General features: G+C 49.3%; 1 protein-coding gene across 1 annotated transcript in view; it reads left to right on the plus strand.

The window, feature by feature from the left end:
* The first annotated feature begins 2,737 nt into the window (after window positions 1-2,737).
* The window catches only part of MARCHF9 (membrane associated ring-CH-type finger 9), a 731,209-nt gene continuing 720,526 nt past the window's right edge, over window positions 2,738-13,420 (plus strand). The window contains exon 1 of the mRNA XM_069653354.1: window positions 2,738-4,607. Coding sequence (XP_069509455.1) covers window positions 4,287-4,607 — 321 coding nt within the window. The 5' untranslated portion in view covers window positions 2,738-4,286. The remainder of the gene's footprint in view (window positions 4,608-13,420) is intronic.

Genomic DNA, 13,420 nt, shown 5'->3' on the forward strand with positions numbered 1-13,420 from the left:
TGAATATGTCTTTTAAAAACGTAGAAACTGGGGTCTTACTAGTCACAAGTGCACTTTTTAAGCAGGCCAGGGGGACAGGAACACTTCAAATACCTTTAATGTTCTTTCTTGATTCAGCGTTGAGTTAGTTGTTACCATTAAGACAGCCGAGTCGGCTCGACACATTCCAGCAATGCAGTGCAGGTGAAAACAGGCATGCGATGGGTCAAGTCTGTCGAATGAGTCGGCTCGAAGAGGCCCAACAATGTGATGCTGTTACTAGTGATCTGCTCAAAAATGACTGGAGTGCAGAAGGCAATATGGGTGTAGTCAGTGGCTTGAAGGCTTAACAATGGATCGAAAAGCGGCGATTGTCAAAGGGAGTTCCATGTGCTTGCAGCTGCTCGAAAAGCATCATGAAGTGATCGAGACTTCTAAAAAATTGATAGAAGCTATAAAACAGGGACTGGAACTGTTTCTTGACTTATGATTATTGGCGGACCACATTTAGGGTCTCCAAGGACAAGGTAAGTCCTTTGTCTTCCACTTCCCAACTTGGAAGGTTTTTAGAGAGCATTTGCATGGGCTGTAACCCTGAAAGAAAAGGTTTCTGTGTACCAATGGTCTCAGCTTGCAGTAGGCTGTGTGCAGCCAACAGATCACCCCAAACGTTCCTCTGGGAAAGTTGAGGGGAAAGGCTTTCCCTTTTATTGAGTTCTTTGTCTTCACTTCTATGGAAGAGTTCTTTGGAAAAGACTATACTCCCAACAAAGTTGCAGGTGCAATAAATCTTCAGGGATCGAAAGATCCTTCTACAGAGGGTGGTCTTGCCCTTTAAATCAATTGGCACTCTTCTACAGTGGATTGGTACCCCTCTAGACTTCTGTAAGGGATCCAATCTTGGCTGCTGTTTCAGAATCTTCTGCCTGGTAATGCCATACCCAGAGTACCCAGAGTGCTCTGTGTGCAGGAAGTATGGAGGGGATACAGGATGTTTAGGAAGCATAGCAAAATCCAAGATGGTGGGCCCCATCTGTGGACTGATGCTTGTCTCTTTGCTACGGTAAGTCTGCCCCCCTTCTCTACCTACATCAAAGAGGCTGTGTTAATTACCACCCTCATATGATTTCCTTTGGCATTTCACAGCCTTTCCTTTGAAACAATGGATCTCTCTCTTCCTCCTGTGGGCAGTACCTGTCTTCCTGGAAGGCAGCACACCTTCCAGGAAATACAAAGGCTTTTACTGGTCCCAAATGATCTGTTTTGGGGAAAACATGGTCCCTGATAGTGAATACACAGGAGTCTCTGATAGGTAAGTCAAGAGACACTAAACTGACAGTAAAATTACACCGACAGATTTATGGCATGTATGATTGTGGATTCTCAAAGACCACCATGTCAAAATCAAACATGGCTCAAATGTTGTTATTAATGAACTACCACCAGGTTCTGGAGCTCACAATTATATGATTTAATTTAGGATCAGGACTGCCCACAGTTAAAGGCAGATCCTGGCTGCAGACGACTTGGGCATCATCACTCAGCTGGCAGGAATGCAAATGACATTTTGTACTGCCATTTCGAAAAACGAGAGGTGCCAGTAGAGAGGCTCGGTAGAGCTACACCGTTGCACTGTGCTTGCCACCATGGGGCATTATGGGAGGTGGTTCTCACTGGAAGACCTCCCAGATCCATCCACATCATTCTATTACTAAAAATAAAAATAAAAACTCTGGCTATTTTGCGCTCACATATGGCATTCTGTCACACTTCATATAATGGTTACTTGAGTTAATGAAAAGACTATAGTTGGGATCTGGTGCTTCCAGAGTGCAGAGTAGAGAGCCAAATCCTTCGTTATACATGGCGGCTTCTCTTTGCCAGTGGTTCTTAATGCATTGCCAAGTCCTGGATCATGGTCAGCCCCCGGAGTTATTTGGAATATTAGGAATTTTCAGATTTCAATTTTCTGAGGAGTGCGGCTAAATGTAGTTTGGCCTCCTATACGTCAGATTGTTAGGTGTGTGCCAGGTGTGTGCCAAATTGGTGTCCCTGTGTGTTTCTGGCACAGTTCCTGGATCCACAAGACTCAGAAATATTTCGTTGGAGAGAAGTGACCTGGCCCGCTCTTCTTCTTGGTCCGGTTTTTTGAGAAGCCAGGGTACGTAGCTCAAGAAGTGTATGTTGTTCAGAAATAAGAGGTAACGTAACCCTCATGTGTACGTAAGGAGGGTGAAGAGGGAGGACTGCTGGGGTAACGGGAAACACCACAGGCACAGGGTAAGACGGCAGCTCTATGTGTCTGCAGTCATGGTGATGGGCAGATCCGCGCGCCTACATCCGGTGATGCTATTGATCAGTTCAGTGTGTCCGCGAGACAGCATCAATCAGCTCAGCGATGTCAGTGTGACTGACTATCCCTTCGGTGGGTGCGTCTTGTGTGATGCCAACGCTCACTTCACTGGTTTCAGTTTTCTTCCGTTTGGCGTATCTGCAGCGGGGCTACCGGTATTTTACGAGCCGGCGGAGAGTTAATTTATCAGTTCCACTGTAAAGTGCTTCGAGACACCGGTGCGTGGCGGCGGTAGCGCTATAGGACAATAAAAAGGGAACGCGCGAGAGAGGCCATCTCAGTTCAGCGAGTGGGCACCTTAGCCCTCGCAGCCAGGGGCCTGTCACCCTATTGCGTGCTGGCCCCCTATTCGCACTTCCGAGCCTGGCATCACGTGCCCTGGATCCTGGATCCCGGCCCCCACCCACCCGAAAGTCTGCGGATGCTCGGTAGCAACCTGTGCTTCTTCGCCCTCCTCCTCCTCCTCCACCACCACCACGCGCACACACAGACACGCGCGGGGGAGGGGAAACAATACTCCACTCCATAAATGTTTTATTTAACATGCCATACCGGAAGAAGAGGCCATATCCATCCCGCGCCTCAGCCATCCATCTCAGCACTGCCTCCTGCACGCACCTCGCTCGGCGCGCGGCTCTCCAGTCCCTGCTGCACCTGACCTGAACGAGGCGAGACCTGCACACAGGGGTGCCGTGGGTGCTCGATTCCCCCCTCGAGCTCCCCCTAAGTACACACATATGCCATTCTGCTACCGGGAGGCAGGCACCAATCAGAGGGCCGGCGGCCTCGACAACAAGCCAGCATCCCAGCAGCACCCCAGCAGCATCCTGCATCCCCGCATCCAGCCAGGAGGCTGACATGGCAGAGGGCCGCCGCTGAGCCGCCCGGGGTGGGATTATTCTCCACCTGGGGGGGAGGGAGGTCGGAGCATGCTGCTGCGCGCCCCCTCCAGATGCCAGCGATGCCCGGCCTGCGGGGCGACGAGGGGCCGCGCGGGGCTGCCGTCATTTACCCGGCGCTGAAGCCCTTGGAGGTCCCATCGCGGCGATAGGGCTGACGGATCCGGGCGCGGAGGGAGCCAGCCCCGGGCCCTGCGACCACAATGCTGCACTGCCTTGCTGTGTACCAGGCCCCCCGACTCCGCGGACAGAGATGCCACTGGCAAGGCTCGCCGTCACGGATTACAAATGCCATTTCTGATGCGATTTTGGAGATGTGATTTTTTTTTTGGAAGGTCTTTTTCCCCCAAGGGGGGTGGGGGGGTCATGATTTATGTTCCTGCTTCCGCATTGTCACGCGAAATGAATGAACAGGGGTCTGAGGGTGTGTCCGGGACGAACCTTGATTTCCCCAAAACGCCTTTCTCCATCTGGGGTCCGAGCTGTGGGCTTTTGATTTAACCAGTTCAGTTCCCAGTTCCCCCCACCTCCTGCATTTATTTGGAGTCCATCACCCCTCATTTTGCCCCCCACCCCCACCGATTGTTCATTGCTTCTCCGTTGCATGCAATTCCCCCCATCATCCATTAATGGACACGGCTCTCGGTGCACCCCATATAATGGGAACTGTATTGCATTTTTTCGGCACCTGCCTGTGCCTTGTGCCCACCCCCTCCTTTTTCTTCCATATTGCTTCATGTGCCCCACTATTTGTTCAGTGCACGGGGCCGCTTTGCCTTTAGATGTAAGCACCCCTTTCTTTTGTTTCACTCTAGACGCTAAACCCACATTTCCCTGCCGTATTCTCGACCCTGGCTGTTTCCACTCGCCTCCCCCCCCCGTTTGAGGCTGAATTAAACCCATGCCATGCATGCTCGATTTGTATTCTCCAGCTCCGACGCCCCCTTGGGAGTTTTTGCATTTGGGTTCGTCAGGGTGCTCCTGGGGGCCCGGTTGGGCCAGGGGCTGGGACTGATTCGGTTCGGAAGGGGCCGGGGGACGGGTAGGGCCGGTAAATGATGTTCAAGTACCGGATCCGGATGTTTTTCAATGAGCTGAAGGTCCTGGTGTTAATGCGCTCCGGCTCGGACCCGGAGCCCAGGAGCAGCAGCGGAGCCATGCGAGGACTGGGCGGCTGTGGCTGGCCACCTTGCGCCTCCCGCGGGGACGACGATGAGGAGTACTACGGGCCCGGGGTGGCGGACCCCCCGCGGCCCCGCAGCTTGGGGCTGGAGGAGAAGGTGGCTGCCCCCCTGGACGCTGTTTCGCTCAGCAGTAGCCTGGACAGCGGAATGCGAACCCCGCAGTGTCGGATCTGCTTTCAGGGGCCCGAGCAGGTGAGTCGAACGGCCCCTCTGGGCAGAAGTCAATGTGCAACTGCCATGCCATCTCCAGGGGCAATGTGCGTGTGCCTACGGGGGTATTAGCGGGGGCAATGTGTATCACCATGGCCAAGGTTGTGCTGCGGTACGTCCTGGAGCATCAGTATGTGTGTGTACTTTCTAGGGCAAGGGGCCTGCAACCTTTGGCTCTCCAGATGTTTTGGACTACAGCTCCCATCAGCCCAAGCCAGCAAAGTAAATGGTGAGGTGACATGGCAGCTGTAGTCCAAAACATCTGGAGAGCCACAGGTTGCAAACAGACGATGCATGCCAAGCGTGCATGCGAGTGTCACCATGGCCAAATGCCAAATTGTGTCTGCATGCAACAGGTTAAAAGAAAAACATATAATATAGATGTGCCATGCACTGGTGGAAAAGAGGAAGCTGCCATCCCTAGGGGCAAAGACCACACATTAGTGCCATTTTCCAGTGGCAGGACAGAGGGCAAACCAGTGTAGAAACAAGTCCATAACAAGTGCATAGGGCAGGGCACACTAACACAAGGCACAGCAAACTGCACGCACTTCACCACACGGCAATAACAAACAATCAACACATAGATCGCAACAACAGCACACGAGGACTCGCTTTGATCCTATATCCACACCCAAGCTTAGCGCACAGTGCAAACCGAACTGAAGCTGCCAACAGGACACCACCTCTCACTTTCCTACACCCTCTTCACCCACTAACCCAACCCCACCTCTTTGTTTACAGATCCGCCTGAGCACCTGGGGACCAACTCTGTTGGTGACGTTGCACTATATAAATACCTTTAATATTAACATTATTGTGCTTTCTCCGGGGTGATGTATGATTTTGCCAGGAGCAGTAGGCAGTGGTATAGCGGTGGGCCATCCTTAAGGCAAGAGTGCAACCGTGCGTGAAATGGGCAATGCTAACATCAGCGGGCAATGGCGAATAGATGCCCCATCCTCCTGGATGAAGGGCATTGCTGCATGCAGACTTCTGCCCATGGTGCCAGAATGATGATGAAATGCTTGGCCCACCACTGGCAGAGGGCAATGGTGCATGGCTGCGATCCCCCCAGCTACAGTCTGTGCAATCTTGGAATGAAGGTCCCATCTCTAGACTTTGGGCGGGTGTAAACATGTCCCCAGAGTCTCTCTTTCTCTTTGCTGGTGTCGCCTTCCCTGCATGTTTGAAGCATCATCACAGTTTCTATGACTGGCTAATGCTAAGGGCTGAGGTATTGGTGGCCTCCATGACGAGCTGTGATGAGGCAAGGCCCAGGGCATGACCTGCCTAGGGGAATCAGGTCGTGGACAAGCTTAGACGACACATCGGGTCATGCGCTGGAAGCAGTCTTTGGGGCGAGAAGCTCTAATGGTGGGCTACTTTTTCTGTGAGACTTTTGATACCATGCAGCTGCTTTGCCGTTCCACCTGGCACAGCATTGATGACGGAAGCCATCTTATTGGTATTATGTTCAGGTTGACTGGTGGGTTTTCTGTTGTGTTATCGACGGGGCCTGGTATTTTTGGTGTGGCAAAGGGACTTGGGTTGGATTTGAGGTCTGGGGTGTGACCAGTAAGGTTGGGGGCGGAGTCAGTCATGGGTCAGGATGTGCCTGGCATTTAGCAGACTCCTCCACGGCTCTGCTGGCTTTTTCCCAAAAGGTTTCTCTGCTTTGTGGGGCAAAAGTTGACACTATTAAAAAAAAAATACCTATTCTCAGGTGTGAGACTCCATTAAAGTCACGTATGGCATTGACCCTGACCAAGAGTGAGACGGTGTTCCAGTGTTTGATACTAAAAGCCACTGCGCGAGTCTTGCAGTGTCTGTGCATGTCGACCTTACCCACAGTCCTCAAAGCGCACACCCAGGAAACTTTTCTTACAATAGAATTGGAGCTCAGCCTGATCACGTGACTTTGTGTCCTTCTATACAAGTGGTCTGCAAACTTTGGCTCTCCAGATATGATATGATAGGTTATTTATAATGCACTTAATACCCAGAGGTTTCTAAGAGCGGACCCGGGGATCGAACCTGTGTTGCTCCGTGTCCTCTTGCCTCCAAGGCGAGCACGTTTCCCCTGAGCTATCCTCCCGGTGTTGGGCACCTCACATCAGCCGTGGACAGTGCAGCTAATGGCGAGGCATCCTGGGCATCAGAGTCCAAAACATCTGGAGAGCCTCGTGTTGCAGACTCCTGGTCTATAGAGATGGTTGCTTCTGTAGACCTTGGTAGAATTAAAGGAGCTTCCGTGTCTGACCGAGATTGGCAGCGAAAGCGTTGCATGGGGAACACCTCATTTCGAATATCCACCTAACCCCACTACTAACCGCTATCTCGAATCCTAAAATGGCTACCTTGTGTTGACGCTGCAATTCTGTGTTGCCCAAAGAGTAGGTACTGGAGTGGCTGGCTCTAGTGAAGTTATCTACGTGCACTTTTCTGTTTTCTAAATGGTTACCCTCAGGCATCCCTCTATGCTATTTATTAATCGTTGTTTTATGTTGCACCAAATGGCCACCGTACTGGTCTCAGAGTGCCTCGACTCGTCAGACAGTTGGCTTTTGGTGCCCCTGCCTGGGGTATCCAGCTATTAGTCCTGAGAAGGGGAAGGGGCAGGTGAAAGATACCAGGGCAGGATAGTGGAATCTACCATATGCAAAAATCAGGGAGAGATGGAGTGGGCCAGGGAGGTTTTGTGATAGTATGGGAACAGACTGCAAAAAACACGAACATTTTTTGTTTTTTAAAATTAAAAACGAATGCTGTCGATAGCAGCAGTTAAATTGCACTTTCATTAAAAATCGGTGACCCCCAAATTAGTAAACGGCTGCATTGCATGCATACCCGTGCTATTGTAAAATATAACAATCTAAAAGGGCGATTGAGAAGTGTCAGAAACTTCAATTGGTTTAACATAATCATACCGCACAGCACCTTTGTGTAATGCAGCAGCACTGTATTGACAACAAGTTTGATATTACGAGCCGCTCTGTCAGTCGGGACTAGTTAGTGGAAGACGCCTGAGTCTTTCTTTTGTTTTTACACTCAGCAAGATGGCCGCTTCCAGAGGCATCAGTCAATTGTGGAGTGCAAATCATTTACTCATTCTGGTGGCTTCCATTTGTGTTTACCTTTTTATTTTGTGAATTTTGTATTATGTGCTTTTTAAATTGATGTATGTTTTTTAATAGTCCTGTTCTGGAATCCTTTGACAAAGCATTGTAAGGGTCTGCTTTACAAAAGCTTTTTGAAAAACGATTTAACTCCGACTTGAAGTGTCCTAAAAATAGTCAAATAAATCGCTAAAAAAATGTAATTTTAAATGTTTGTTTTTGACTTAAACACCTTTCCCTGATAAGACAAAGGCTATAACTAAGAAGGACAACTTTTACTGTCACAGGATTTGCAGCACACGTGAAAAACAGTAAGGGTCGTTTTACAAGTGGAATTATCACTCGGGCAAAAATGTCCCTAGCGCAAAAAATCCATAGGGCCTGATTTACAAAGCATTTTTTCAATCGGATTGCACCATTGTAAAACGCTTTTGGAATATATGCCCATAGTGTTTCAATGCATTTTTGTACCAGGGCAATTTCTGCCCCAGTGCTAGGACTAGAGGCATCATTGCCCTGGTGAAGATGTGCACTGAAAGGATAGGTTTTTTTGTACTAAGGCAATTGTTGCCCTAGTGCTAATTGCACTTGCACCTATGGAAAGTTTCTTTGGTATGGTCCTAAGCGTGCTGTTTGGCCATCTTGGATTCATTTGCAACGCTTCCCAAAATGGTTGCGCAGGGAAGGCTGTGTGTTCTAGTGGTTATAGCGTGAGCTGTGCAAACTGTGGGAAGCCTGATTTATTATCCCATCTACCGTGACCAGCAAAAGAACAGGCGACCACATGTGACGACAAAGTCCAAAACAATGACGTATCCTATCCAAAGGTTGCATAGCGTCTACTCCAAATAATGAATTGCCTCTTGGCACTCTTTCCCAGCAGTGCTCATCTCATTGATCTAGGTTGGAGGAGTTGACTCACATGGCTGTAAACCTGTGCCCTCCGGGTAATATACAGATCTCTGCAGGAGGTGCACATCCCACTGAGGTATCTATGTATCTCCCGGGGAAGCTCTTAAGCTGCCCTGTAGCACAGTAGTGTTGGCAGAATGGTGAGAGACTTGGATAGCAGGGGAGGCCGGAGGAGACTGTGCGGGGCAAGGGAGTTCCAGAGGACCTTAGTCAAGGGACTCTGCTCTAACTAATCCAATTCAATGTGGGGTTGAGTATGCCTGTTTAGGGTGAGAAGGGTTGCTTGTCCTGGCCCCTCTGCTTGGTCTTGCTGACCATGGATGCTGATACCTATCTCAGGCTTAAGCAAATGGTTGCCTAAAGTACAGAGCCCGAGTCCAGAGTGGAATATGTCCGAGTCCACTCGTAACATGCCTCAGTGGAGGACCCCCTACACCACTGCCCACAGCACTGGGGCTAGACCATTTTTTAGGTGCTCCCAATTTGAGATGATCAAGGAACTGGTAGATAAAGCACAGCAAGACTTTCCCAAAATCACACATTTGATCAAGTGGAGAAGCTGTGATTCCAAACTTGACAGTTTAACCTTTCAAAATTCTAGAAATATGGTCTGACCCATTTTTCATCCACACATGTTTTGATGGGCAACCTTTTGAGCATAGAGTATTTTTGACTTTCCAAATCAAAAGCTGTTTCCCATGTTTTTCTTGGGGTTGGTGGCTCTAAACAGCTCTCGGCCCTCAAAATGATCCATCAGAATCGCGTCTTTGTACAAGCATTATCATAGGTTCGGCCGTGATAACATCAGCAGACATAATGAAGAAGCACGTTGATGCCAGCCGTATCGGTTTGGGATTATTGGCCGTGGGGTGGACTTCTTAGGGCAGAGGTCTTTCCGCCCCAAAAGGGGCCTATAGTCTATCAACACGATGTCCAACTTTGCCTTGGAAAACTTCACTTGGAAGCTTAGGACAACTAGACTACAAAGGCGTTCAGAGGCTTCCTGCTGGGCTAGCATCACCGTAGTGAAGGTCTGTAGCGTTGGTGGAAGAGTCATGCATGGTGGCCTTTGGACACACCATCTCCCAGTTCACCCTGCCGAGTACTATCAGAAGATAAAGGGTCAACGATGGCCATCCTAGGTCCTAGATGTTCAGGGCCCTGGCCGGTGAATGAGGCCTACTCATGGCCAGACAGTTGGTTGCTCTTGAGTGGATATTTCGCCTGGGCCTCCACAGGCTAGCAAGGCCCTCACTGGCACATGGGCTTTAATAATCACTTGGATTCCTACTGTATGGGGAGGAGAATCCTAGGTCCCAAGAGAAAGCCCTCCGCAGGACGGGGTGTTCCCGGGCCAAGTATGAAACACACCTGACCAGATTCTTGAGGGCACATACCAGCGTGCTTTCCGAGCCTTCCTGGTCCCTCATGGTTTAATCCAGTCTCATGCAAACGGTGCTGCGTCATCGGTGTGCGCGGTAATTGCAATGAAAGTTCGACCCGCCTCTTCTTTTGTCGCATATAATCGCCCGGGAACACTGTGTTCTAAATGGTCACCCTGGGCAAGAGCATGCGGGCAATGATGTTAGGCCTAATTGCCATCTTTTTGATCATCTCCCTTTTTCACAAAATCAGAAACAGCAGCAACAGCTTATGTTATGTTAAGTCATGTTAAATTGTATTTATTTTGCACCCCTCACCACCCCACCATAGTGCTCTGACAGCTGACACATGTCACAGTCCTGTTATATTGAGCAAGCAGTAACATGGGAGTCATACTTCCCCGAGGTTTCTAATGAAACAGTGGGAATTAAAAATGCAATATGTATTTGTAAATGCAATCCCACCTTCAAAAATGTGAAACACAGGCAGGCGGCAGAATGGCTGAAATGCTGAACATTAATTCCGCCGCCATTTCGCACTGGAGAGGCGCTCCACGCAACAGTTGGTCTCATTTACCAAACAAAATATAGCAAGTTAATGAATTGCTCTTTGAAAACAGCAGGTTGGTGAAGATGCTCGATTCTGTTTTGGTACGTGAGTCATTGCCATCCTTGGCGCACAAATCCAAACATTAAGGGCCTGATTCACAGGAGCGTTTTATAATGGGGCAATCGCATAGGAAAACGTTCTGTGAATCAGGCCCTGAGTGATGTGCCAGTGAGGGCTGAGGTCTGACGCTGCACTGGAGCATGAGTCATAGCCATGTGTATGTGGTGCCCAAAGCAAAATAAGGAAGGACGCCTGCTACACGGATTCCAGTCTGTCCACCATCTCCATGCACATCCCCGCTGCCTGCTCCTTGAGCTGCGGCAGGTATCTGCAACCCTTGCCCCTCCAGATGCAATGGACTACAGCTACCAGCAGCCCTAGCCAGCATGGCCAATGGTGTGGGATCATGGGTGCCGTAGTCAAAAGCATTCTGGAGAGCCCGAGGTTGCAGGCCCCTTGGCTGTGGGGTCTCCAATGCATCACTAATCTGCTGCGCACCCATTTAATGCATCACTCTAGACCACGAGTTTGCAACCGTAGGCTCTCCCGATATTTTCGACTACAACTCCCATCAGACCCATTCATTTTAGTGAAAGGTGAAGGATCATGGGAGTCATAGTTTAAAATTCCTGGAGAGCAAACGGTTGCAGGCTTCTGCAGACAATGCATGTACAGTACAGAACTTGTAACAGCAAATGGGTATCATGCTTGCACATGTATACTAATAATTAAAAAAAATAAAGGCAGGGACTAGAATACAATATTGCATTGTTTGTTTCTTTGCTAGTTGGTAGAAGCACTAAAGCAGGTTAATAACACAAAAGCAAAAAGAATAAAAAGTACACAATTTACACATTTTGTAATGTGGGACTTGGCTGTTTAGGAACAGCCGCGTCACAGTGCTGGCGTAACCCAAATCCGTACCTAGCAGTCTCACCTTGCTGATTAGTAACATCAGTTATGGGTGATATTCGCCTCTCACGCCAACATTGTTGTCTTGGAACGCTTGACAGCCAGGTAGCTGGTTTCTTTGCGTTTTTCAATATGGCAGAAGTTCTGTGCTTTTTTTGGGTTTCAGGACCCAGAGTAAATGCCAGTATACGCAGGAATTATGTGGCATGTGCAGTAGTGCGGCTGTTCCTCTGGTTTTCCTTTGGTCTTCCTCCTTGGATTCTGTTCTTGTCACAACAAATGCCATTCCCGGCAGCCTAGCGTCGCTCCTTCTCTAGTCAAAGACCCTCTAGGTATGGGGGTGCGATTCATCTTTGGGTCTGGCTAGAGATGATCTGGCCTACAAGGAAGATTTTGAGACAGGCCGCTGCTTGTTGTAGGCGATTAATGATGACGTATGGGAATTGATGTCACGTGAGAGGCCATCCTAGGCCATTCAATGGATCTGGTGCATGTATCGTCTAGATTCTTGAAGCAACAGGATCCCGATCTCCCACTTTCCTGTTAATAGACATCTGGATGGGCTGCCATAGAGGGGACCCAATCTCAACAAAGTTAATGGAAAAAAGTTTCCCTGGCTGTTTATTGGTCATGGAGCATTAAGGAAGATATGTCGAAAGCTGGAGTGAAGGGTCCTTGAGAAACCTTTGACTCAGCCATACTAACCTGTTCCATTCAGTCTCTATGGCTAAATATTTGTAGAAGGGACGAGATGGAAGACCATGCCATGTGCCACTCTTTAACAGACACTGCTCCCTACCATTGCTCTTCCTCAGTAGAGCAGACCCACCTGCCGGTTAAGGCAATATCGGGCACATGGTGGTTGATGGTGCTCTTACGTCTCGTGAAGCTTGTCACCCACCCACCTTTCTGTCTTGCAACGGTTACGCAGGTCCGACTGCCTGTAGGTTGTGCGTAGGACCGCCTGCTCCTGCGATCTCAAAAGAAGTCAGTCCAACCTGAGGTTGTGATGCCGCCAGACCTATTACACATAGTGCGAGAGAACTAGTGGATCGAAGTGCACTGCCGCGCTCTCTGATCCAGAACAGTGCCATCAATGCTATCCCTGCACCATAGACCCTGGACCTGATGCCAGTTCTTCTGAAGCCACGTGATGCGGCTGCGGCTCACATGTGTGGACATGTTCTAGCCCCCACCCTTTAAGTGCAAGTGATGGAGGGAGTGTGGTTAAGTGAGCGTAAACATGTTGTCTCTCTGAACTAAGTTGACTTTAGACGCTGGTCTAAAAACCTGTGAGATCTGATTTTGGAGAAGAAAACTGAAAACGTGAATATCATTTTTAATAAGAGATTTGATGGGGAATTGTCTGGCTGAGATTAAGGAGCTAGATTGGACTAGTGACGAGCTGGTTTTTAACCTCTCCAAGATCAAGGTCTCTGTGTCTTTGAGGGACTGGATAGGAAGAGGCGAGGCCTTGGGAAGGCTCACACTGTGTGCACACCTAAGGCGCGATCGCAAGCGAGTGGGCGTGGCGCAGCCACATGTGATGAGATTTCCTGATGAGAGGGACTTTAGGAACAACTTCATGAGATGCCGCTTGAAGGTTTTGGCAACAAAAGAAATAATGCGCCTTCGGAGTGGGTTACCTAAGGAACTGGCGTTCTGTAGATATTGCTGCAACCAGAGGGAGAATTTGAGGCACCTAGTTTTATTCTGCACGTCTCTTAAGTCCCATTGTATTTCAGTCTTTGGGATGTTTTTACACAGTCTGGCGCAGGTGGATTCAGAAAATCTGTGGTATAGTAGGTTGTGGGCCGATCCTTTGCGTTGACACTCACTGTTAAAGATGCTGGAATTATG

Source organism: Ambystoma mexicanum, chromosome 3q (genome assembly GCF_040938575.1).
Source record: "Ambystoma mexicanum isolate Mex_15411 chromosome 3q, UKY_AmexF1_1, whole genome shotgun sequence".
NCBI classification, from domain to species: Eukaryota; Metazoa; Chordata; class Amphibia; order Caudata; family Ambystomatidae; genus Ambystoma; species Ambystoma mexicanum.